The sequence below is a fragment of the Anas acuta genome, chromosome 1 (assembly GCF_963932015.1).
Source record: "Anas acuta chromosome 1, bAnaAcu1.1, whole genome shotgun sequence".
Classification (NCBI taxonomy): domain Eukaryota; kingdom Metazoa; phylum Chordata; class Aves; order Anseriformes; family Anatidae; genus Anas; species Anas acuta.
Window position 1 is genome coordinate 64,119,568 of NC_088979.1, and position 23,569 is coordinate 64,143,136.

The 23,569-nt window shown below is 39.1% G+C and overlaps 1 protein-coding gene across 3 annotated transcripts in view; it reads left to right on the forward strand.

The window, feature by feature from the left end:
- Positions 1 to 294: 294 nt before the first annotated feature.
- Positions 295 to 23,569, forward strand: part of UXS1 (UDP-glucuronate decarboxylase 1) — a 56,269-nt gene continuing 32,994 nt past the window's right edge. The window contains exons 1-5 of one of the 3 annotated variants that reach the window (XM_068679610.1): positions 295 to 477; positions 11,738 to 11,765; positions 14,378 to 14,426; positions 16,433 to 16,476; positions 19,914 to 19,974. In XM_068679610.1, coding sequence (XP_068535711.1) covers positions 381 to 477; positions 11,738 to 11,765; positions 14,378 to 14,426; positions 16,433 to 16,476; positions 19,914 to 19,974 — 279 coding nt within the window. In that variant the 5' untranslated portion in view covers positions 295 to 380. Of the gene's footprint in view, positions 478 to 11,737; positions 11,766 to 14,377; positions 14,427 to 16,432; positions 16,477 to 19,913; positions 19,975 to 23,569 lie in introns of those variants that run through there. The other 2 variants (XM_068679619.1, XM_068679629.1) reach the window with 2 other exon arrangements.

Here is a 23,569-nt window from a genome sequence, read left to right on the forward strand (position 1 = left end):
TTTACGTGTACCGCAGATGAGAGATGTGTGGAGATAGGAAAAGAACATGATAAGGAGACATGAAGAAGCTTTCAGAATGCACTGCAGGGAACAGAGTGCCACACAGCTGGGCCATGCTTGTGCACATCCAGGCCTGTCAGCGACCACCAGGTCACCCACAGGGCCGCGAAGCCACCCACACGGGGCCACCATGAGGCACCCGGGCGCTCCCCCCCTTCCTTCCCCTCAGCCCCGCGGCGCATGCGCCATGACAGCCGTTGGCCGCCAGAGCGGGGGAGGGGGAAGGGGAAGGCGGGCGGGGGGGGGCGCCGCTGCGCCTGCGCGGGCGGTTCCCGGGCAGCGGAGCCGAGCCGGGCCGAGCAGGCTGCGCGCCGCCGGGCATGGTGAGCAAGGGGCCGCTGCTGCGCCTGCTGACCGCCATCAACCGCAGGAGGATGAAGCTGCTCACGGGGCTCGCCTTCGTCGCGTACGTCGCCTGTGAGTGAGCGGGAGGGCGAGCGGGCGGCCGTTGGGGGCGACCGTTGGGGGCGGCCGTTACTGGGGGGAGCCGTTACTGAGGGGAGCGCGGCCGTGGGGTGGGGGGGGGTCGCCCTTTGTCCGCCGCGGGGCTGAGGGGAGGCGGCGGGGTCGTGCCTCGCGTCCTGTCCCTCCCGGGGGGCTTGGCCGGTGGCTGCCTGGCTGCGGAGGCCGAGGGGAGGCGCAGAAAGTGCTGGGGAAGGGGCTGGGGGCAGCGCTGACAGGGCTGCTGGTGGTGGGGGCTGTGAGGCAGGAGTCAGGCTTCGGGCTCTCTCGCCCTCCGCCCGGGTTCGTGGCGTTTGCGGCGTGTTTGGGGCTGGCCCGGGTGTTTTCGGGCGGTTGGGGTAGGCAGCGCCTTGTGGGGAGGGAGCTGGGGAGCTTTGGCAGCGTGGCTGGAGCCAAGCAGCTCGCCCGATGCTCTCAAACACGTGCAATGGAGCAGGGGTGGGTGCCTGCGAGGTGTTTTTAGGACCCTCTCTGCACGTTTGGGAGCACGGAGAGCTACAACTTCCAGCATTTCGGAAAAAAAGGTGCTGTTTCTACCCCACAAACACAAGACGGGAATTCCCTTTGCTGCCATATGTTGCCGTTGTTTGCCAGACCTCGTTATTTACCTACAGCTGTAATTGTTGCAATTATACGCCAGACCTGACTGTTAGGACAGCTTGTCCGAGTGACTTCAGGTTCCCTGCATACTAAAGCCGGAACGGCTCAGTGTCTGTTCTTATTTTGAAAAGGTTTGATATCTTGCCAGAAATGAAACTTAATATGAAAACAAAGTCACTAGGCTGCTCTGAAAATACCGGGGATCAGTGGCAATTGGCATGGCCACTGGGACCTGGCTGTTGATTAGATCTGTGGACAGTAACAACGTTTGCTTTCTGGGGAAAAGCTAGCCTTAAGGAAGGGAAACACTGCCATTTGATTTTTGCTGTACGTCATAGAAGTCTTCTCAGTGCACATTTCTGGTGATTCTTAGGGGTTAAAAATCAGGAGAGGGACTGCAGATCAGTGTGGCAATGAGTAGCTTAAAAAGGGGAGTAGATTGGTGTCTGGCTGGAATCTGCTTTTGCAAATCTACCGTGTAGTTGCTGTGCTTTTCCATCTTTTCACTAGCAGTGTAGTAAAATCATTAGTTACGGCTCTGGTGCCTTCAGCATAGTATGTTATGCTGGCAGAGATGCGACTGATCTAATAGATTGTAGAGAGACTATTTTCTGTTATCTTTCCTGTGGGAATGAGTGGGATCCCAACCCCCTATCCTGACAGTGTACTCCTGGCAATCTTACTGAATCATCACTGTTCTCTGCATGCTGTCAGATAACGCGAGGCTAAAATAGCATAGAATTTGAGAAAACTGAGCTCGTGGTGTAGGTGTATGTGCTGGCACTTATACATTCCTTCTTTTCTCAAGTGCTCTCCAAATGACTAAGTGTTTTCAGGCTGTGCACATCCTTCCAATGATTTTCCATTCAGTGTTAGCGCATGGGGAATCAGATTTGGAGCACATTATGTTTCAGGGAATTAAATACTTGGAAGTACCTTAATTTTTTATGAACTAGGAGGTAGTTCTCTGATAGTGCCATTTGGTTAGTTTGTGTGTGAAAACCTGGGAGAGTGTTTGGAGAATGTATTTTGGAAGAGCGCCTTATTTCATATAAAGCTTCTGCTTTGAATGCAAATTTGTTAAAAATGTGCTTGAAGAACTTCTTCATGGGAGCTAGCAAATTATGGCAAGAGCTTATTACAAGTGATTGAAAGGCTCTCAGCTCTCTCGCTGTCAAGAGTCGGGTGGCTTTCTTGGTAGGTTCACAGCTTGTGGTGTTGGATGCCTGGGCTGGCTTAGGTGTCCCTGCTCCACATCTCTCACTTCCCTCCAGTCTCCTTCATGTACAAGGGCTTAAAACTCCTGTCCTGTGCATCAAGTAAAGGAACCAGTCTGGGTTATGTCACCTGTCAGTGTTGCCTTCCCTTTTATGTTATAACCAGCTCCCAGTGGATGTTCAGACAGATGTTTTGGCCCAGCTGTGAGGTGGTGCAGTGGGGAAATGGGGAGCTGGGAGCAGTGATAGACAGTGTTGCCATCACACACCTTGCAGGTTCTACAACTAGTGTCTTATCGAAGGAGTCTGGTTGAATTTGGTTAAAGTACTACCTTGATGTGAGGTGCACAGTCAGGCCAATGTTACCTTGGGTTCTTACAGACTGCAGTGATTTCTCTAATGCCACTTAAGCAAGAACGGTCTTTGCTTTCCATCTGGGTTTGAATTAGTCATGTTTGATGTCTCATTTTTGGAAGTCTAATTTCTTTTAATTTATAAAATCATTGTTCATTTGAAACAGCCTGCTGTACACAGTTTTTGTGTATAAATAAAAACAGAACCCAAATGGAGCATTCCTAAGCAGCAGGCATTAAAAACCTGTAGCTTAAGCAAGTGTTCTCTGGCAAAACTGAAGTGAACAGAGTTTAGCTTAACACTGCTGTTACCTTATCTCATCTGTAGGTCCTTAGTGAAAGAAGTGATTTTTGTTCCCTATCACACAAGTGATAAATCTGGAGATCCTATAGTTACAGAGCTGTCCGAATCACTCTGGAATCTGGTAGAATGTTGCTCTTTTTTTATTATTATTTATTTATTTCAGAATTAGCTTATTTGAATCACTTGCACTGCTGTCTCCTTCTGTGAACAGTGTTGCTATACTGTGCTAGATATAATGGGAAGCCCTGCCTGAAGATTGAATTGTCTTTGCCCTTTTAAAGGAACAGTTTTATTGCTACATCTTTGCTCCTATTTGATCCCCTGTAAGGTACTGGAGGAGTGCTAGTGCCAGCCAGGAGAGAGGAAGGGGGGGGAATGTGGGGGTGGCCCCAGAATGAATCCTTTCAGTCACAGGCTGCACTTGTATCATCTTGAAGCCATTGTGAAACCACAGCTTAAGAACATGAGGTAATTGTAAATGCAAGTGAAATGGATTTAATTGATTTTTATTGTCCATAGCAAGAGAATTGTACACATCATAAAACAGCAAGCAATTAAAAAGGTACTGGAAAAATATCCAGTGTAACCACCGAGCAATTTATTTACATGCAGACTGAATTTAAAAATAAAATAAAAAGGCCCACCTTTTTGTGGGTTGGTATGTCAATACATAGATACCTTAAATTCATTTCCTTTGAAGTTTTAAATGGTCATTCAGCTTTATACAGGCATGCTGAGGTGCTTCAGTAAGGCTGTCTATAGAATCAGACCCTTATTTAACCATTGGATGTAGACTCTAAAATCTTGTAGCCAGGATTTAAAGACCAGAGTTTGTCAATCTACATGGTTTGCTTTAATCTTGATGCTACTGTAAATAGTCTACTGATGTCTTGGTATAACAAGGGAGTTGCATGTTCTTGCTGAAAATAAAGGAAGAGCTCTGTTAAAGTAGAGCAGGTTTTCTTTGCATGTTCACAGATCAAATAGTTCTTTGGAAGTGTGTCAGTAGCCTTGCTCATTTTTCAAGGGAAAAAAATGAATAGTAGGGTGCTGTCATGAGATCTGAGATTAAGACCTCGCTACTTTTATAAAATAAATCAAAGAACAGCTACTAAAACAACTTGAAAACAAAATGTCAAAATATTGTAAAGTGCATCTTGTGGTGTAGTAGCTTAATTTCTTCCATCATTGTGTTCTTCCACGATTGTTACGCTTTGTTTTATAAGGTTAGCCATTTGTTTCTGTCAGATATCCATCAGTTAGGAAGAGCGTAATGTCCCCTTCTCAGAATATCAAGGGGTGGGGAAGCTTCTAGGTTTAAATCTTACTGGGTTCTTGCGTGCTGTGTGTATAGAATTTGTTCAAAATGAAGTTGAAATGCCACTTAATGTTCTATTCTGATAAGCTGTTACTTTCGCTTCTCATGATAGAAGAATAGCTGTGAATTTGGTCCTGTTTTACTGTTTCTGGCTAGCTGTCTGAAAGTTATTTAGCGTTGCTTTTGAGAATAACAGGAGCCATTCTTCTTCCCCCAGCTGTTTTACAAGGCAGCAGGATTGACAGGCCGAGGATGATTCAGGAGTGGTCTGATGTGACATCAGGCTCGCCTGCTTTTTGTGTCAGCATGCCACGGATTCTCCAGCAAATGGAAACAAACCATAAACATTTGCTTTCTGGCTTTATGACCGGCAGAGCGGCCTTTCATCTATGGGTTTATGCAAATCAGTTTACTGTCTTCAACAGCTTCCAGTTCCCTGCTCGTCAGGCTTCCAGCAAGCTGTAGCCATGTACCTTACAAAAATGTATTTGTAGTCCAGTAGTAATTGTGAGTTTAAGTCAGGAATAGACAGATTTCTATTCTGCTTTGCTAGCCGTGATGGTTTTAGCGTGTTGTGTTTTTTGTGTTTTTTTGGTATCTCAGAGAAACTTACCTATATAGTTCCCCGCATATCTCCATTTAGTATTTGTCTTTACGTGGCACGTGCAGGAGTGATGCTGTCATTATTCTACACCAGGACAAACACTCTTAGGGATTTCATCTTCTTTTCTCTCTGTGTTTTTCAAAGGGAAAGTGTTTCCCTGTCATTTATGTTGCTTATCTCTTTTCTTGAAGGTTGGTTGACCAAAGCAGAATTTGGTTTGTAAGTTAAGGTAAGCTGACACAGTGACCCCCACCTCTTCTTCCATAGGGGAGACCAGAAGTTGAAAACCACCAATTTAAGCTAAACTATGCTTAGCTTGGTCAATCAGCCTTTAAGAAGGAAAATGAGCAACGTTAAAAAGAAGCAAGCATTTCTCCTTCACAGAAATTCAGGGGGGAAAGCAGATGGAAGGCAGTTTCAAATAACTGGAACAAGTTGCTAAAATGCACTGAATACATGTGCACACATTTATATTAGATGTGCTGTAATTTCATTTATTTAAGCATATTTCAGGTGTATAAAACAGTTATTCCTAGATCTGCCAAGCTTTACCAAGGAAGACAATGATCCTACTCGAGTACAGTTCATAAAAACTATTGCCACAGTTTAGGAAGCATTTCATCAAATTCGAAAGTGTATCAGGTAGAGTGCTGTGGGAACAGACAGCTAGCCTTTATCCTTTCTGGTGATTTTGATGGTGTTTTGTTTTGCTTTTAACCTGCAGTTAAGACATATTGCTTTAAAGCAAAGGGAGAAACTGTTTTTTCTCAAAAAAAAAAAAAAAAAAAAAAGCCTTTGAATTGTGTAGATCAGATTTATCTAGAGGTAAATGTCATTTCATAGGGATTTTTTTTTTTTTGAGCAGCAGCTGCTGTTTGAGGAAAGACGGGTTTTCATTTCTTTCTCTAGTATTAGATGAAAAGGGGGCACAGGAGCACTAGCAGTTTAGATCACTGAAATTTCATATTGTCAAAACAATCCTGACCTTACTTGGAATGTAATTACTGCACCCAGTTAGGTATAGGTGAAAGTCCTTCTGTTGGCTCCCTGGGGAATTCTACCTTCTGTAGGCAACCAACGTATTTGTAAACCACTTTTTTTTATTTTTTTAACAACTTCAGATCTGGAAAAGTTTGTGGTGTCCAGGTACACTCAAATATATATAGTGATTGAAATGGAAGATCCTGATGGAAACCTTGTAACTGTGATGAGTTCTTTTGCTAGGGGATGAATAGCTGAGGAATGGCATAGAATGATGTTTTTACGCAAGTGAAGGTAAAGTCCCTGAAGAGCGGTATGCTCTATCCTGTTGTCTTGGGAACTTCCCATGTTGGGAAAGCTAAGTTCCTAACTGCCCTCTTTGATATGGGGCAGGGACTTTGATGTTGGACAAGACCTTGGTTCAGGGAATCTAACGCAAAGTACAGAAATTTCTTGCTGTACAGAAATCTGTATAGACATACTAGAGTTGTAGATTTTTAAAATAGTTTGAATCTAAAAAAAAAAAAATACATCATACATTCCCCAAAAGCATAATCCTAAATTTCATTCCAGTGACATTTCCTAATACAAAGCTGTGATTAGTAATTGTGTGGTGTTATATCTACTAATATTGCAACATATTCTCATCAATATGATACTTTCCTACAGCAAATTAAAAACTACTGGAATTGCAGTAAGGATATGACTGCAATTTTTTATTGTTACAGAATATTGACTCTAAAATGCAGTTCAAAATACATTAGCCAAATAATTGTATCCATTAATATCATTCCACATGTAACTGAGATCTGCAGAATAATTAAGATTTTTTTTTTCAAAGCATCTGCAACAATCAACATTTCATGAGCTCTGTGCATACTTTTCCATTCTGTCTAGTATTCCTCTATAAAGAAAAAGCTTGTTTCTACCAGGAGACTGAAGCTGCTGAGTAACTATGGAGAATGATTTCAGAAAAAATCCTGTTTTTAACATCATTGCATCTCTCTGAAATAAATTTGGCTGAAGCAATTCACTCTGGACATTCAAAGGTTGAGATTTTCCTCTAGAAATTCAAGGAACGACTGAGTATCAATTCATAGTGTTCCCACATGTTGATTCTGTTGATTGCAGAATCCCTTTGTAACCAACATCCTCTTGTACTCTCCTATTCTGAAGAACAGAGGATGTAAGGAGGGTAATACGGGGAAAATTCTCATGTTTTCAGCTAAATCTACTTGGGCTAAAGCTCATATAAAAGTTTATTTAGAGAAGTGTCTTGAAAATGCAGTATGAAGAAAGTGGTTTTAAAAGGGTTGCATGTGTTGTTTCCTGTAGTGCAAATGGATCTTCACAGGCATTATGGCCCCTGCTTTTAAATATATTTATTTTAAAATGCACACGATGCTGAAATAAAGCTGTCACTAATAATTTAAGATTATGAGTGTTAATTACTGTTGGTGCCTTGTGATAGACTATGACTTGATTTTAATGTCACTTAAAGAGACCCAAGGAAGAAAGATCATCCTGGGGTGAAGGCACAAATTTCCTTTGAGATTTTTTTCCTGCCTTCAGACTGTGTTAGTGCTACTCTTCTGGCTCTTCAGCCTGTTGTCCATGAGTTAATTAAGGCATGGAAAGTTCTCAGGGTAGTAATCTGTGTTTTATTAAAATGTATACAGTAAGTATTACTGCAATTGACAGACTCAAAGGACAATCAAATCATAATGTGCATCCTGTTCCCATATTCTCAGGATCTAAAAGAATGACTTCTGCCAGCTGTGGGAAACAACTGGTTAGAGCCAAAAGGCTATGATAGGCAGGGAAGCGTCCATTTAGTGTTGGATGCTGTACATAAAATGCTTGGCATTTGTTGTACTTTTTTTGTGCCTGATTTGCTAGGTTTTTGTTTTTTCAATTCCAGCTAACCCTGCCTGCATAATGTATCTGAAGAATGGCTCTTGAAATGTTCCTTTGGTGAAAGCAGCCCAATCATTGCACTGCTCTGCATCCAGTGTAGGTTCAGAAATGGTCTTCTTCAGGAAAACTAAACAAATTGTTAAATTTCCAGGAATACACTTGTACACAGTAGGAAGAAAGCCATTCTTTATTCATCTGTAACTGACTGCCTTTTGTTTAAGGTAGTTTCAAGAAGCCTTGGAGATATTCAACACTTTTTACCATAAGGCTAAGCTTGCCAAATAGTTGCAGCTTTATCTCTCAGCGGCAGGATGAGAAAAAAGGGGCTGGAGGGGGGGACCACAAGTGATTAATGTTTAATATTTAAATCTAGCTGACCTCTTTAGTAACAATACGGTGATTAAGGCTTTAAAACACAAATCCCATTTTTCTAAAACTATAACTCTTTATCGCATCCAAGTCATGACATTCTTCTCTGGAAGCTGTGACTTAAAAGTGTAATATCTGTGGGGGTGATTAATGCCTCCAACGTATTTTTAATTTTCGTGGTACGTGTAATTAATCCTTGCAAAACCTCTACAATAAGAGTGATTGTTGTAGGATAGGACTGCACCTTTCTCCTACAGACCATTAAACCAAGCTTTCATGCATCTCTGAGCAATACAAATACTTGGATCTCTTGCCTAATGGCTGCTTATTATTGCCTTAATCAGTTGTTGGGCGAGGTTTAAAAATGGACTTTTGAGAAAATAAGCGGAACTTTTTTTCTTCTCTCTTGTAACCAAGCAATTAAGACACTGATTACAAGTCATGCACCTGTCTGTCTAGTCCAGTGAATCATGAATTCGTCTCTGTCAGAGTTTCAGAGGGTGGCAGGAAGACTATGAATGCTCTCTGGCTGGATGAATGGGAAGTTCTTCACAGAGTGCATGGCTGTTGAGGGAGAGGATATTAAATCTCTACGGCTCGAGAATTGGCATCTGTTATCCTGGATAAGTACATCCTGAATTAAGAGATCTAGCTTTAGATTTTTCTTGTTGTGGTGTGGTGGTGTTGGTTCATTTTTGTTTTGTTTTAGGCTGGCTTTTACGTTGAAGTGCTCAGTTACATTAGATTTTGCTCAGATTATGTCCCTTAGGAGTCTGATGCTTCTGAAAGCTAGGTTTGTGCATATTGTCTGATTCATGACCTGGTATGGAAGCATTTTTAACGATCCACATCTGCAGCTTTTGGTGCCTGAACCTGGTTGGCATGGGTTTTCTGGTGACTTTGATTTTTGTTTCAGATTTAGGCTTGTAATTCTGCATCGTGGATTTGGGCCCCATAGTCTTATTATATTTTCCTCATTCAGAATACGTTCCTTGCTGAATGTCAGACCTGCCTTGGAGTAACCTTTAGGGCAAGGAAGTGACAAGTCCAGGAAATCCTCTGGAAGCCATAACCATACTGCTGGTTCTGCAGCTGTAAAAGACTGATATATAAACATCTGTGATGTGCATTTAAAAATAAATAAATCCATGCTGCAAAACCATACCTGTGTTCTCTTCAAACTTGACATAAGCTAGATGTGAATGCCCAGCAGCGAAAGAAAATCTCTGTAGAGCCGTACATTGAGAATCCTTTGTGAGGACAGTAGGGCCACACAAACTTCTGTGGCAGCTCTGTGCATGAGAGATGCTTCAGTGTTCTTCAGATCCCTCTGCGTGGAATTTCCTTTATGTGGTTCATTTTGTATTTTTTATTTTTGTTTCAGTGTTAAAACTTCCAGGAAGTTTGATTATTTTTGTAAGAAGGTCACTTAGTCCTACGGAGTTGTGATATCAAGCGTAGTATTTTTGGAAGTAGGTGGATGCTTTTCTGAGTTCCCATTCCCTGCTGTGGAAACCGAGCACGCACAGTTAACATGGCTTCTTTATGAAGCCAGTTTCTTGTATGCAGTGTAGCTGCACTGTTTTTGCTGCAACAAAACCAGCAGGATGGTATTTGTGGTGCAGCTGGTGACTTTTTTTTTGTCAATTCCTGCCTCACCAACTAAGCCCAGGTGTTTCCTGCCATTGCACAAACAATACCTTATATTACTTGTATGGGTTTTGGTAGCCCAGAAAAATAACCAACTGTAAGTATATTTGAGTGATGTGTAGCTTGAGAATTCTGTACCTATAGTTATTAGAGTTATCATCATTCACTATAAATAATTAAAAAAAAAAAGCTTTGCCTTTAATATTATCAGGAATAATTGTAAAATCCTAGCCACACGGTAAATAACTTGAATTTAACATTAGTGCCCAAAACTGTCTCTTTTCCCACTGAGAATTTACTCTATCTAATCAATGTAAAATCCACAGTGCTTTTTATTTGTATTGATCACCTGTTCCAATATGAAGCTTCCTTCTCTCTTCCCCCAAAGACGATAGGAGGGATATGATACCACCACTGATATAATAGTGCCCTTCTATAGTTTGATGGTCAAGAATTCGTTTGATTTTCACTTTGAATTACTCAGCAGCACCCAGCAGTTTAACGTAGTCCAGTAGCTTCGCCATCCCATGAAGGGTGAAACAGTAATTGCATTATTGAATTCTCACTTGTCCTACCCTGTGCCTCTTTCCCAAGTATATTTTGTTCCTTCTGTTGCCCAGAATGTGCCTCTGACTGTAGGTGTATTTTTGTTCTTATCTCTGTAACACCTCTTTGCTTGAGATCACTAAATAATGACCATGGAAGTGTATCTGTAAGGCCACAATCTAGGCAAAGTACTTCGCTGAGCTGCTATTTGAGGCCTGAAGCACAGCTTGTGAAAACTGAAGTCAGTTCAGAAGCTTTCCATATGTATGTTAATACCGTAACCGCATGTAGGCTGCAACAATTGTGAAATGAATTTCTGAAGATATTTGGGGTGTGTTTTCTGTGTTGTTTATTGTTGCAGAGTCCCTTATGTAACTGTCCCACGTTAACCTTATTTGTCTTGACATTCTGAAGTTGGCAGCTCTGTAGCCTGCTTTATAGCTTTTTTTTTTTTTTCTCCCACTTTAAGCTACATTCTGTGTCCTAGTTGGAAGTGAAAAAGGAAAATCTGTGTTTTGATAGTGGTCATGTAATCGCTTAAACCCTGAATAGTTTCAGAAGATGTTTTCTAGTAGGGAGTAGATTCAGCAAATGAATCTTTTCACGAACACGGAGAAACAGCTGATACTTGTTTGTTGCATCATTTTATACTGTGATTTGTCTTTCTTAAGACATTTCCATACAAAAAATGTAATAAAAGCATTGCTGCATAGTGAGGCATTTGGTTATGTCCCTTTTGAGTTTTCATGACTATTAGATGTTTTTTGAAAGTGAATGAGCATACAAAATTAGCACTTGTAACTACTTTTAGTGCAGGACTGTTGTGCTACTTCTTTGAACTGGTTCAGCTATTGCCTGTAGTGCCCAGTCCTTTTATCCTTGTCATTCTGCAGTTTCTAGTTCTCGTGGTTCACGTTTATGGGACTTCTTTCTTGCTGTTGCCATTCTTTCAATATATGTAATAAACATATTTGTCATTTGCAGTGACAAATTAGAGAATTCTTGTATATTTTGTCTACTTAATACAGTATGGGGAAAACTATCAGATAAGTGTATCTGCTGATTTGTAGGCCAGACAGTTCCAGGTGTGCACTGGAATAGACGAGTCCTCTTAAATTATATTCTATTTTCCTTCTTTGTAGTCATTTTCCTTCTTTGTAGTCTCATGTAATCATCAGAATTCCTCCCATACCCCTAAATTGTGTTCTGGTCACTTGGTTTGCATATGTATGTAACTTACTTAGATGATGTGGTGAACACACTTAATATTGTTTTAAATTCCTTCTGATGATGATAGGAAAAAACTACCTTATACTGTTACATGACACTAATGTTCTCCCTCTTTTTATTTTCCAGCTGTGTGGGGAAACTTTGTCAATATGAGGTAATGTCTATTATTTTTGTATTTAATATACCTAACTGAAATAAAACGGGTACCATTCCCATCAAAATGCATCACTTAATGTCAAGCAGGGAGAAAACAGAAGAGCAGCTCAGGCTGTTGTTGGATGGTTGCTAAGCAGCTGATACCATTTCTTAAATACAGGGTGTTCAGTCTCAGAAAGGGGTGCAGTGCGTGTCTGCTGAAAACCTCACCGAGGGTCTTCTCACATTTCAACATCTTCCTTTGCATGAGATCATTTTCTGAACCGGGAGATGTTTTCAGGCAAGTTGATGAGCGTAGCTAGGCACATAGGCTGGGATTCTGCTTTCCTTCATCATAGACCTGATACCTTAGTGACAATACAGGCTTAAGCATGGAAAAGTAGCAGGTCATCCACTGTTTACCATAATTCTGTGCCTAGAATTGGAAATTAAGTTTTGAGGATTTTCTCCCCTCCATAATTATTGGGGAGAGAAGCTGGTGGTTTAACTGCTGAAAAACAAAAAATCCTGTTCTATGTCCCTCAGAATTTATGCCCTTAGATATAGGAAGGCATAACATACAAATGCAAATCATGCAGATTTCACAGTATTGCTGCTTGAATGCAAGTGTCCTCTTGGAAGATGCAAAAGGAAAAGGTGAAGAGGATATGAGGACACTGCATTCCCTACAGCAAAGTTTTGCTCACAGGGGGCAGAATATTTCAATGCGCTTTTCTGCTACTAAAAGGCTTAGTTATTCAGTTACTGTGCTTAGTGGCAGAGAATAAAGGAAGTTTGAGGTGAATTAAGAAACTCAGTGAGTTTTCTGTGGACTCTGCTTTACCCAGGAAAGCTTGCTGTGGGATTTGTTCTTGTCCTAGGCTGTCAACTTTACTTTCCTTGCAGTTTCCCACCCTTGCTACAAGAAGTGTTCAGCTGTTAGTCAAACAGCTGCTGAGCTGCTGTGGCTTGCAGATGGAGATATCATTTAGACTACCATGTTAACTCATGATCACCCAACTATGGCAGCTTAGCAGCTGTTAGGTGAACAGCTGAGCATTTCTGAAGGAAGGACAAAACCTCTGCGGTTTGAGGAGGACAGGCTGCCATGAGATCCAGTGTGTTGATTCCCTGACAAGCTGTCCTCAGAAATCCTGCAGTTATCTGCATATGCCTTCTTATTTGAGGAGTCCCTTATAGAAAAATTTCTATAAGATTTAATGTTGGGACTCAGTCAATAACATTGCCTTTGTTATGGGGGGAAAAGCTTATTAAAAACTAAACTGGAGTGCCAATCCTTAAGCTACAGGATTTCTGAATAAAAAATACTGGGTACCTTTTTTTTGGTTGGGAAAACATTTGAAGCATTCACATGAATTTATAAAAACACTCCAGGTAACACAGTACGAATATATTATTTGCTGCTATTAAAAAAAAAACATCTTGAAAATATGATTCAGGGACTGTGTCTCAGCCTGCTAATGCACTCTGCTGATACGACATCTATTCAGTGAGGTTTTTGCCTTAGTAATAGCCTGAACTGACTTTAGTAACAGAGTTTTAACGAAGGGTATGAAGGGAATCATTGCTCCGACTTCTAATGGTGTGGCATATATATATATCTGCCTAACAAAGGGCCTTCTGTTTCCTTAGGTGTTATGACTGCAGGTCCCAAGTAAAGGAGCTCTGTTTTATTTGAAAGAACTCCATTTTATGTTGGATGCCCATGAATCCTCTAGTATGCAAAAAATTACTACTGTAAGGCTTGATAAATAATTCCCCTTACAGAAAGTTTAGTTTGGGGGAGGAAAAAAAAAGGAAATATGCAAACTTAAGGAAAATTATATAGATTAGATGCAAGAAGTAAAATATTCTACAGTTGTTGAAGTTTACCTGAAGAATGGATACACTAATTAAGATATTTTACACAATTATGTGCTAAATAAGACCACATAATTTTATGCAAGACATCAACTTCTTAGGCAATCCTCTGTTTTCACAACTTACACTGAAGGATGTCAAGGTATAAGCTTGGATTCATTTCAGATGAGTGGCATGTGCAAAAAGTTAGTATTGCCCATCAAATAGTCACTTAAGGTAAGCTTCAGTATAGGTTTTTTCCTATAGGAAAAACCTAAACAATAGGTTTTTTGTTTTGTGAAGATTCAGTCAAAGCTAGGCACATGTCCCCTTCTCTCTTTTAGATTGAAATTGCAGTTGTGGCATTGAGAGGAAATGTTCTGTTAGCGTACAGTAAACTTGGACCCTCAAGAAAACATCTTAGGCATTCAGATTGTAAAACTACACGAAAACATTTCTGCTGACGCTACCTTGGTGCAATGATTAGACACTTTTCTAGTTTAATTTTCTCTGTAAAATGAATGTCATCTTTATTTTTATTACTTTTTCCTGCGGGCTTGGTTCTGTTTCTGCCAAATTTTGTGACAAGACTGTAGCTGTTTTCAGTGGGAATTGGACCAAGCACTTCCATTTACTCTGAGTATGCCTATAAAATAATACTAACTTAGGATGCTCTGAAGATACTGTTTTAACAGGAAAAGCTTGATGCTGGTGCAGTGGAGCTAACTTTGCTTTGGTATGAATTATGTTTTTTTGTTTTCTTGCTAACAGGTCTCTCCAAGAAAATGGGGATCAGAAAGTGGAAAGTAAGATAGAGGAGGTTAGTTTTCTAATATTTTTTTTGTTCTCTTTTGAAGACTCAATTTCTCATGTCATATTGAAAAAGACTATTTCTGTCATTACTTTCCATTCCATTAAAACCAATCAAAGCATTAGATTTATACATAACAGCTTTTGAACTCTTACAGATTCATGTAGTTATGACTTCCTGGAAATAAAAAGGGTCCCTCTAAATCTTTCTGGAAGTTATAGCTCTAGAGGTAGTCTTGTGTGCTGCAGAGACTTCATAGAGACCTCCTGAGAACTGAATTTCTTGAGTATAGGACATGCAGAGATTCTTTCCTCTATCACCCTTCCAAAATATTAACTATACGTAAGTTTAAGTCAAAATTTGAAACCTTACAAACATACGTTGCTTTGTTGTCAACTCATGAACAAATGTGGCTGTATTTGTGTTTGGGACTAGTTTGCACTGACAATGCTTTAAGGACAAGTACTGGCAATACAAGTACTAAAATAGGCATGGGTATTGAGCATGCTGGTGGTTCTGAACTTCTTCATCAGCATCTCTGAAGTTCTATTTCAACCTCAGTTTGCAGTGAAATACTATGAAAGTTCACAAACAGATCTTTCTCCAGGTGAGTTTAGGCTTCCAATATAATAACAAAACAAAATATATAACAGATAGTTATATCTGTTTAATACATCTTAATGATACTCACCTTGAGGTTAGTACTTGCCACCCCTTTTGCGTGTGTGGGTGTGACCATGCTTATCTGGTCTGGTCTGTGTAGTGTCTTGTATTCCTACAGCTTTATATAGCAATTGTTCCTCTGAATACAGAAAGAAGCCTAATGAAATTGCTTAGAATTTGGGGAAGGACTGTTTTCTTAAGTCATGTCTATTGCATTCCTTTTTTTTTTTATTTGTTTTTAATTCTGGTAAATATTACAACAAACATTCTGAAAACCTCAGTTGTTTGACAATAGTGAAATGCTTGAAATTTAGTGGGTGAAATTTTTGAGGATCAGAGTTACTTCTCTGAGAAGTCAGGCTTGTCTGGATCTTGTTTTTAAAGCTGTAGTTGTGCACAGTACTTTAAACTGTCAAAATAAGTATGGCTGTTTCAGGAGCTATTTGCTGCTCCACAGAGCCAGATGCTTAAGGAGCTTAAATCACAGTGCAGTATTTCCTCTTAACATGAATATGCAGATTATTTCAGTCCATGAATTTCCTGAGTTGTCTAGCTCTAACCATCAGTATTTGTGGAAAACTAATGGTTGTTGGATGATACGTTTCTATTTAATATCTTTTTGAATGATAATTCTCTGATAGCTATCAATTTACATATGTCCCTACACAGTAAATTTTGTGACAAACTTCTAGTAAGCTTTATAATGACAGTACAGGGACTTCCTGATATTTGGCAGGAATGTTAGAAATTCAGGTCCTGTACTAAGGAACCTGAAACTGATGCTGACTTAAATGATTCCCTTTTTCAAAGCAATGAAAATACAAACAGAAGTATTGGTAGGTGAATTTTATTTTTTCTAATGAATTTCCATTTATTAACATTTTTTAAATGACTAATAAACTAAAAACATTTCCTCAAGTTGTAATGTAAAACATGATATTTCTTTAAATTCGCATGCTCCGAGAGAATTGTAACCTTTGCAATGATGCTAATGTCTCTGCTTCTGTGTTTACATCCACTTAACTAGGAATCATAATGTTGGATGTTCATATCACAAGGCTATGGTACTCATAGCTCTAGATGTTCTTTTGAGCAGCTACATTAGCTTTGAAGATGCTTTGCTTTTAGTGGTAAGCTAAAGGTATTAAGTGATTTGATTTTTGGTGAAAACTGTCTAAGGATTTTTTGACATAAAGAATGCTTTAAGATTCAAGTTCATTGGATTATCTTCTGTGAAGCTCTCTGTAAAAGACTGCCATGGTTTTTGCTCTAAAGTAACTTCCTATATTAACGTTTTGTGATAGAAATCTTACCTGTTCTTTGAAGTTTAAATACTATTCCTTTATTTTTAGGCTGTTGCACCTCTAAGGGAGAAAATCCGAGATCTAGAAAAAAGGTATGTGGTCTTTTCTTGGTTTGGGAATCAGTTTAAAAGCATAATTTCTGCTTTGTACGATTGAATTTGGTACCTTGTAGGTTTGAGATATATATTTTGCATATGCCCTCAATACTTTCGGATTTTTGTCATATCTACGTTAGGATGGGCCCTTGAATGCCAAAGGGCATTAATGCTTTGGGTAGTGAGGGCTGAATAATCCCATCAAAGCAGCTGTGAGTACTAAATTCTTGTCAAGGTCAAATCCTGTGAAGGAATTCGCAAGTTTTAGTGCTGCTGGTGAACAGTTTACCATGGTTTAGTAAGTCTTGTACAGGTATGTGCTGAAATACGTTGGTTTCAACTACAAGAACTGGAGATGCTTTACCTTACATTTCCCTTGCTTGTGATCACTTACCATGGTTCAGCTAATGTAAAACTATTTGCTTTTGAATCTTGTTCTGTGCATGTGTTTTGGATGAGCCTAACATACTGACTTCTTTTAGGATTTGTAAAGGAATGTGATATCTTGAATTAAATTAGATAATACAATTGAGAAATGCAGACAAGCTTTTTGGTGAACCACAGATGGTAAATGTGGTAGATTTCTATGCTCTAGTTCCACCACTTCTTGTGCTTTTTGTGTCCACTCTGCAATACCATTTCCTCCCTCTTGTGGCACCAGAGCCATTTGAATGCTGTTAGTAAACTGGATGGGGAAACTAGGCATTTCAGTGTCTCTTCACAAGTAGATCCCTCACACTCCAACCTGTTTGCCTTTCAGCCAGATGAGTTCTCCAGTCTGGGAAAACTGGCAGTTGTTGGCAGCAGGACACTGGTGTTTTTGACAGTGATACTGTTTCTCGGGTGGCACCCTCCATATCCCAAACGACCAGCTGGCTGAAAATGCTGCATTGCAAAGAGCCAGGTCTGGCCTTATCTAAACCAGTGCCAGTAAGCCTGGATGGTTACGTATGGCGTACTGGTGGTTATCTGCTGTTTCATTTCAGTAAGAACACCTGATCATTGATCTCTTTATATAAGCATGGATTTTATGGGTCAAACAAAACAATTCATGCAGTGAGTGATGAAATTAGAGAGAAATGATTTTGTGTTCAGATTAAGTTTTTGATGCAGTGTCTCTGTTCAGTTGACTTGGTTAATCTTTACTGACAGCCCAGTATATCTTCAGTTTCAGTTGTTAGTAATTCAGGTATTTCCTTCTGCCGTTGTGGTAGGGATATCCTGGTTGGCTTTTTTTTTTGATTTTGTAATTGTTGCATTTTTCCAAGTGAGCAATGGGTAAAACCATTAAGTTCAAGCTTTTGTCAGGAGCCATCTTAATGCTCTTTTCACTTTGAGTAGCGTGTGCAGTGCATTAATGATTCTTATTTCAAATGTCTAGCAAGTCACTAGCAATGAACAGAAAGAATGAAAATGTATTTTACCTCTGCAGGAACTATCTGGGAATTATAATAATAAACAATTATTTTTATATAATTAAGTTATCTGCTGGTTCTTCAGCATGTAAGATGTTGCTGGTACTAATTTTCAAATTTTGTATCTACATAAAGAGGTGATATGCAGCTATTCACTAATAGATGCCCGAAGGCTGATCCTGCTTGCAGAACTTATTCTCTAGTGTCAATGTTTTTTTTTACCTCATAAGCTGATTAGAATCTGAAAGCAAGCCGTCTTCATGCATTTGGGAAGCAGGAAAGTCAAGAATTCCTTAATGCTAGTCTCATGACAAAAGGTTGTTTAACAAGCTAAAGTTGGAAAGCTTTTAGTAATAATTTGCACAGCAAAAAGCATTGCTAGGCCTAGTGTATTCATCAGAGCAAATCTTACACCTAAGCTGTTGCCAAAAGATGAGCATTCTGCTGGATCAGTTCCAGACTCCTGCACGCTGCCCCTGAGCCATTCCTGGTGTAACAGAAGGTGCAAGAATGGTTGGGATATTCCTTTGGCAGCAGTGTGACTTCACGCCAGACTAATGTAACCTTGGCCTTAAAAATGGAGGGGACCGACTTGTACCTCACATCCAGTTAACTTGACACTTAACTTTTTAAAAAAAATTAATTTTCAAGGTGTTTTCAACTCTCATTACTGGTGGATTTGCCCTTCTCTCACTGGGAGGCTGTTTTACATGTCTGAGAAACAGCAGTTCATAAGCATAATACATTGTTTTTCCTTAAATAAAGAAAATAAGGTTGCTGTTACTGACCTCTGTAGTGATACAGTACAAGGCAAGCGTAGGTAGTTTCTTCTTTCAGTTTTCCTGCATGGGTAATGTTGGAAGATTCTGCTGCATATTTCACCTACTCACAAAACTGAAAATGGCTTTAACTCTGGGATGAAAAGTTGTCACAAATACCGAAGCATCTGTGCTCTCACTGTAGAATCTCCATCGGGTCAATGCTGCAAGCTAGAACCAGAGGAGATGCTTCAGAATCAGAAAGCGTAGAGTCAATTCAATCAGAGTCTTTGTGAGGGCATGCAAATATAATCTCAGTGTGAACTTCTGATGTAAGTGGCTCCTGCTTGCTACATCTGATTGTATCTCTAGCACGTGGGCTTCCTGGAGAAGAGTAACCACAGTTTGATTTCTATCAGGTGTCACACTGGTATTTAGTAAGAATAACATGAGCTATTAAAATATTGCTGGGACTAAAATGTTACTTAACTTTAATTTACTTAACTTTTTTTAACACCGGGGCGTGGGAGAACATAATTCTGTTACTGTGTCCGTAAAATCATTTAAGGTTCTGAGCATCCATTTTGAAATTAAAAGAGCACCTGTGATTCATAGGTCGCATAATTTTATTTTAGAATATTTTAGTTTTGATTGAATTATTCTACAGATTGTGGAAAAAAAAGTGAAAATAGCTTGTAGACCATTAAAACAACATCAGTCTAGTAATTTTTGAGAAGAAAATTTCAGACTCATTTGGAAACAAAAGTTGAAGTATTTTAAAGAGTTTTATCAGTGTTCTGCTTGTAAACATTACGTTGACTTAACTCTTCTTAAAGTTTCTGTGTAATCAATGTGGTAAATTAATAGAATTTACTTTATTTTCCATTTTTTTTAGTTACTTGCTTCTTAAAACTTAAAAATATAAAAATTGTTTACATTTTATGGTTGTATTCTCTTATGATGTCATGCTTGGCTCTAGTCCTGTTCTCAACAGATAGAAGAAGCTGAGTGATTCATACTCAAAAATCGCTTAAGCATAAGTTTAAAGGCACTTCTTGCAGATCAGTTTTTATATCTTTTCATGGTGCTTTAACAAAACATAGGTAATTTCTCATGTTGGTCTAGATTCTTCCTTAAATAAAAGGAGTAAGCATCACCTTACCTTGAGTATTGGGGGTTGTCAGAATAATGTTTCATAATTCAAAGAAGCAACGCTGAAACTTACATAATTTTTCTTTGTTTTGAATTGTTTTTTTCTTAGTTTCACCCAGAAATACCCACCGGTGAAATTTTTATCAGAAAAAGATCGTAAAAGAATCCTGGTAAGTTTGAACTTTTTCAAGGGTTGTGCTTGGGAAATAAGCATTTGGTGGTATTTGCATACAGTCTTACAGAAGTAATTAAAACCATGAGCAGGGTTAAAGTAAATTACTTTGGATGTTGTGTGTGCTGCACAGGGTATAGGCTAGTGCTTCACTTACCCTGTGCTGATGTTCTCAAGCACAGCATATAGATTTTAGACTTGGGCTGTGGTTTAGGGGTTTGACTTGCTGATTAAGCTACTGTTCTCTGCTTCTAGCAACTTAAACCTGCATTGCTATTGTTCCCAGGTTGCTTAAACTTGCAGACTAGGAAACTTCAGGCACATCTTGGCAGAGAGTTTGTATGGTTGAATTGAACAAGTCATAAGGCTAGAAGAGTAGCTGCTCTGCAGTACTGTTAAGAAGAAGCAGTTAGACTGAGGGAGATCTCTTATCTTCCCTATTTCTGGTATTTTGAATCATCGCAGACATTTTAGGAGGTTGGAGAGGAGGACAGGTTTAGTCAGGACAAGGAATCTTTAAGGCATCCTTTAAGACAGGACAATGCATCTTTAAATTCAGTAAACTGCTGTGACATCAGCTTTGCAGTTTTGTCTACAAACGCTTTTGAAGTTAGCAGCATCCTAAAATTTTTCTTGTTTTCGTCTGTCCTGGGCAAAAAAAGAATGTCCTCATTTCTGAGAGGTAGTGGGAGTATAGCTACCTAAGATATGTATTAAGAGCTTCTGCCTCTATAGTAGAGAGCAGAATCTACGACAAATCCCCACAAAAGTGCTTAAGTTTTGTGATGTTCTCTTTTGCCTTTACTCTTCAAAAATTTGACAGAATACTGACAAGTAAATAATAAGTAAAAACAAATGACTTCATTGCTATTGAAAAACTTTGTAAAGAATGTGTTACTACATTTCATTAGTTTAGTTTAATTTCATTTGTTGTGGCTGCCTGAAGGGGATAGATTTTTCAGGCTCCCCAGTTCCTTGTTGAAATTGGAAGGTGCAATGAGGAAAGTAACAGCGTTAATTCTGAGAAGTCCTAAATAGTGTGCTTATGCATACAACTGTAACAATGTTACCTCAACGTCCTGTTTTTGGTATGATAAGGTGTTCACAAGAAAATTATCAGTGCAAGCTGTTAATGGATTACAGAGCTCTTTACTATTTTTTAACTTTGCCACTTGAAGATATTGGATATTTTGCTGAAGTTCATTGATTCAACAGAGATGGCAAGTAGTTGGAACAGGAGTGTTTTCTGCAGACCTGGAGGTGAACAGCTTTTTGATGTTTGCATTCTGTAGAGATTAAATTATTAAAGAGAGAGCTGGCCAGAAGGATGAGTGAGTTGCATAGTCATTTCTTATGTATTGCAGTTGGGAATTAGTTCAATGCACGCTCATTGGCATTCACAAACCTCCTGCTCCAGTGGGCAGTTTCTTTCATTTATAATGTTCGTGTCATCATGTAGGAAAAATTTTGAATAGTTGAATTTGGCATATAGAAGACTTGTGTAGACCTTGCATGGCACTTCAAACTTAGTCAGGAGTAAACAGAAAGAACCGGTGAGCCAAGTGACATTTTGTTTCATATTTTGTTGATGCTGTTTTTTTTTCTTCTAAACTATCCTAAATTCTTATTTTCCCTGAATGCAGTCTCCAGCTGCAAACCTGCAGATACCCACAACACTGATGTGAGCAGTTCTAGGAGTTCTTTGCTTATTCTGAATCTATTTGCAGATGATTGCTAGTAGTAGTGGTATCTCAGCTAAGACTGGGTACTCCAGCACTTTCTTTCAAAAGAAAGAAAGTTCATTGAACTTTGTCCTGGGGTGTGTGATTATTGTGCTTGCTCACTTCTCTGAAGTGACTAGGCAACAGGCTTTCCTATGCAAGAGAAGATTTCTGGTAATATTATGGATGAAAGCATTGGTGTAGGCTCAGTGTGTTGTTTTCTTGTTTTTCTGAATTGAATATGGTAGACCAGTAGAAACACAAAACAACAACAGAATTAATGCAATTTCCATATGGGACACTACATGTTTTAAATCTGATTGCGGAGAGCAAAAATAAACCTGTCTAGGAAATAGACAAGTATTTAAACACGTCTACTGCAGGAAATCATTAGTAATGTTTGTGCCCTTCCACAGATGCTGAAGTTAAAAAGCATATTGGCACTATTGAATAATTATATTTTTGTATAAAGTTTTGTTGAAGAATGTTCATTTAAGCCCTAGGTGCTGCTATTTCAATTCTGATATGGAAATGATTCATGTACAGTATATGATTTTGGAGATTAATGTCATTGTAATTTCCAGGAAGTCATATTTAGAAATGAAGTACATTGACCTTGCTTTTATAAGCAATTACAGGAAGGTTATGCTGAGAACTTCAGTGAAAAGTCATCTTTTTAACATAGCCTCAAGTAACGATAAAAATTAATCTGTGAAGTTGTTTACTTTTCCAGGGGAAATTCAGCTCCTTTTCCAGGTAGTTCATTACCAATAGCTATGGAATTGGCATGTTAATAAAGCTAATACAAATTTATCATAAAAACGACTTACAGATTTAAAATAATTGTAAACTTCTTTCCGAACAAAATTGGTTTGTGCTTTTTTTCTTTTTTTCTTTTTTTTTTTTTTGCTTGAATATAACAGAAGAGTGCTGCTACATGCAGTGTTTGGTTGGGTTAGGAGACAGGGAAGAAGACACCTTCAGCATGTTTTGCTACACTGAAGGTATATAGCAAACATTAAATTTGTCTTCTCTGGAATGCTGGAAATAGAAGTGCAGCAGGGAATTTTGTTTGGTCTCCATTGAAGGAATAGGTTCATAAACTCTACAAGAAACTTTGGTCCTGGTCACCACAAAAAGCCAAACCCCTTGAAATGTTCAACAAGCTTATGGCAGTAGGTTTTCTGTGCATTTTCCCTTAGTAAGTGTAAGTGGTAGTACCTGGCAAAGGGCTGTTCTCCGTCAGTTACAGCCCCTTCTGTGCTTATAGCATTCTACCAGAAACCTGTTCATCCCTGTTATGGGATTGTGGGAGCTCTGAGATTGTTGCTTTGTTTTAAGGAGGATTTCTCCTGAATCTGCTTTCTCCTTCAGGTTTGTTAAGGAACTGAAATCACATACTGAATCTGGAAGCACTGACAAACCCAAAAGAATACCAAATAGGCCAATTAAGTGGTTCTTTTATTAATGGGTACTTACAATGTCTTTAAAAACTCAGGGCTATTGGTGTCAATATGAAAAAACAAGTGTGGAAAAACTAGTAGAAGGCTGAGTTTTAGAGAAGAAAACAGATGCCAATCTCTTTTTTTCCTTTTCAAATTTTGTTACTTTTCTATCTGCCTTTTTTTTCTTTCCTGATTATAAAATTAAAAAAATTTTGCTCATCTGGCTTTCAGCAGTGGACGGGGGCAGTGGGCAGGATAAACATTTTCACTTTGCAATAGTCAAAGCTTAAGAACTTAAGGCATTATATAATCATGTGCACAGGGCTTGGTTGTTGTAGCACACCATTTGTGCATTAGATACCCATTTGACAGTTTCACCATGTCCTTTTGTTTGGCTAGTTGTCACTGCAACTGAAGAGTGGAAATG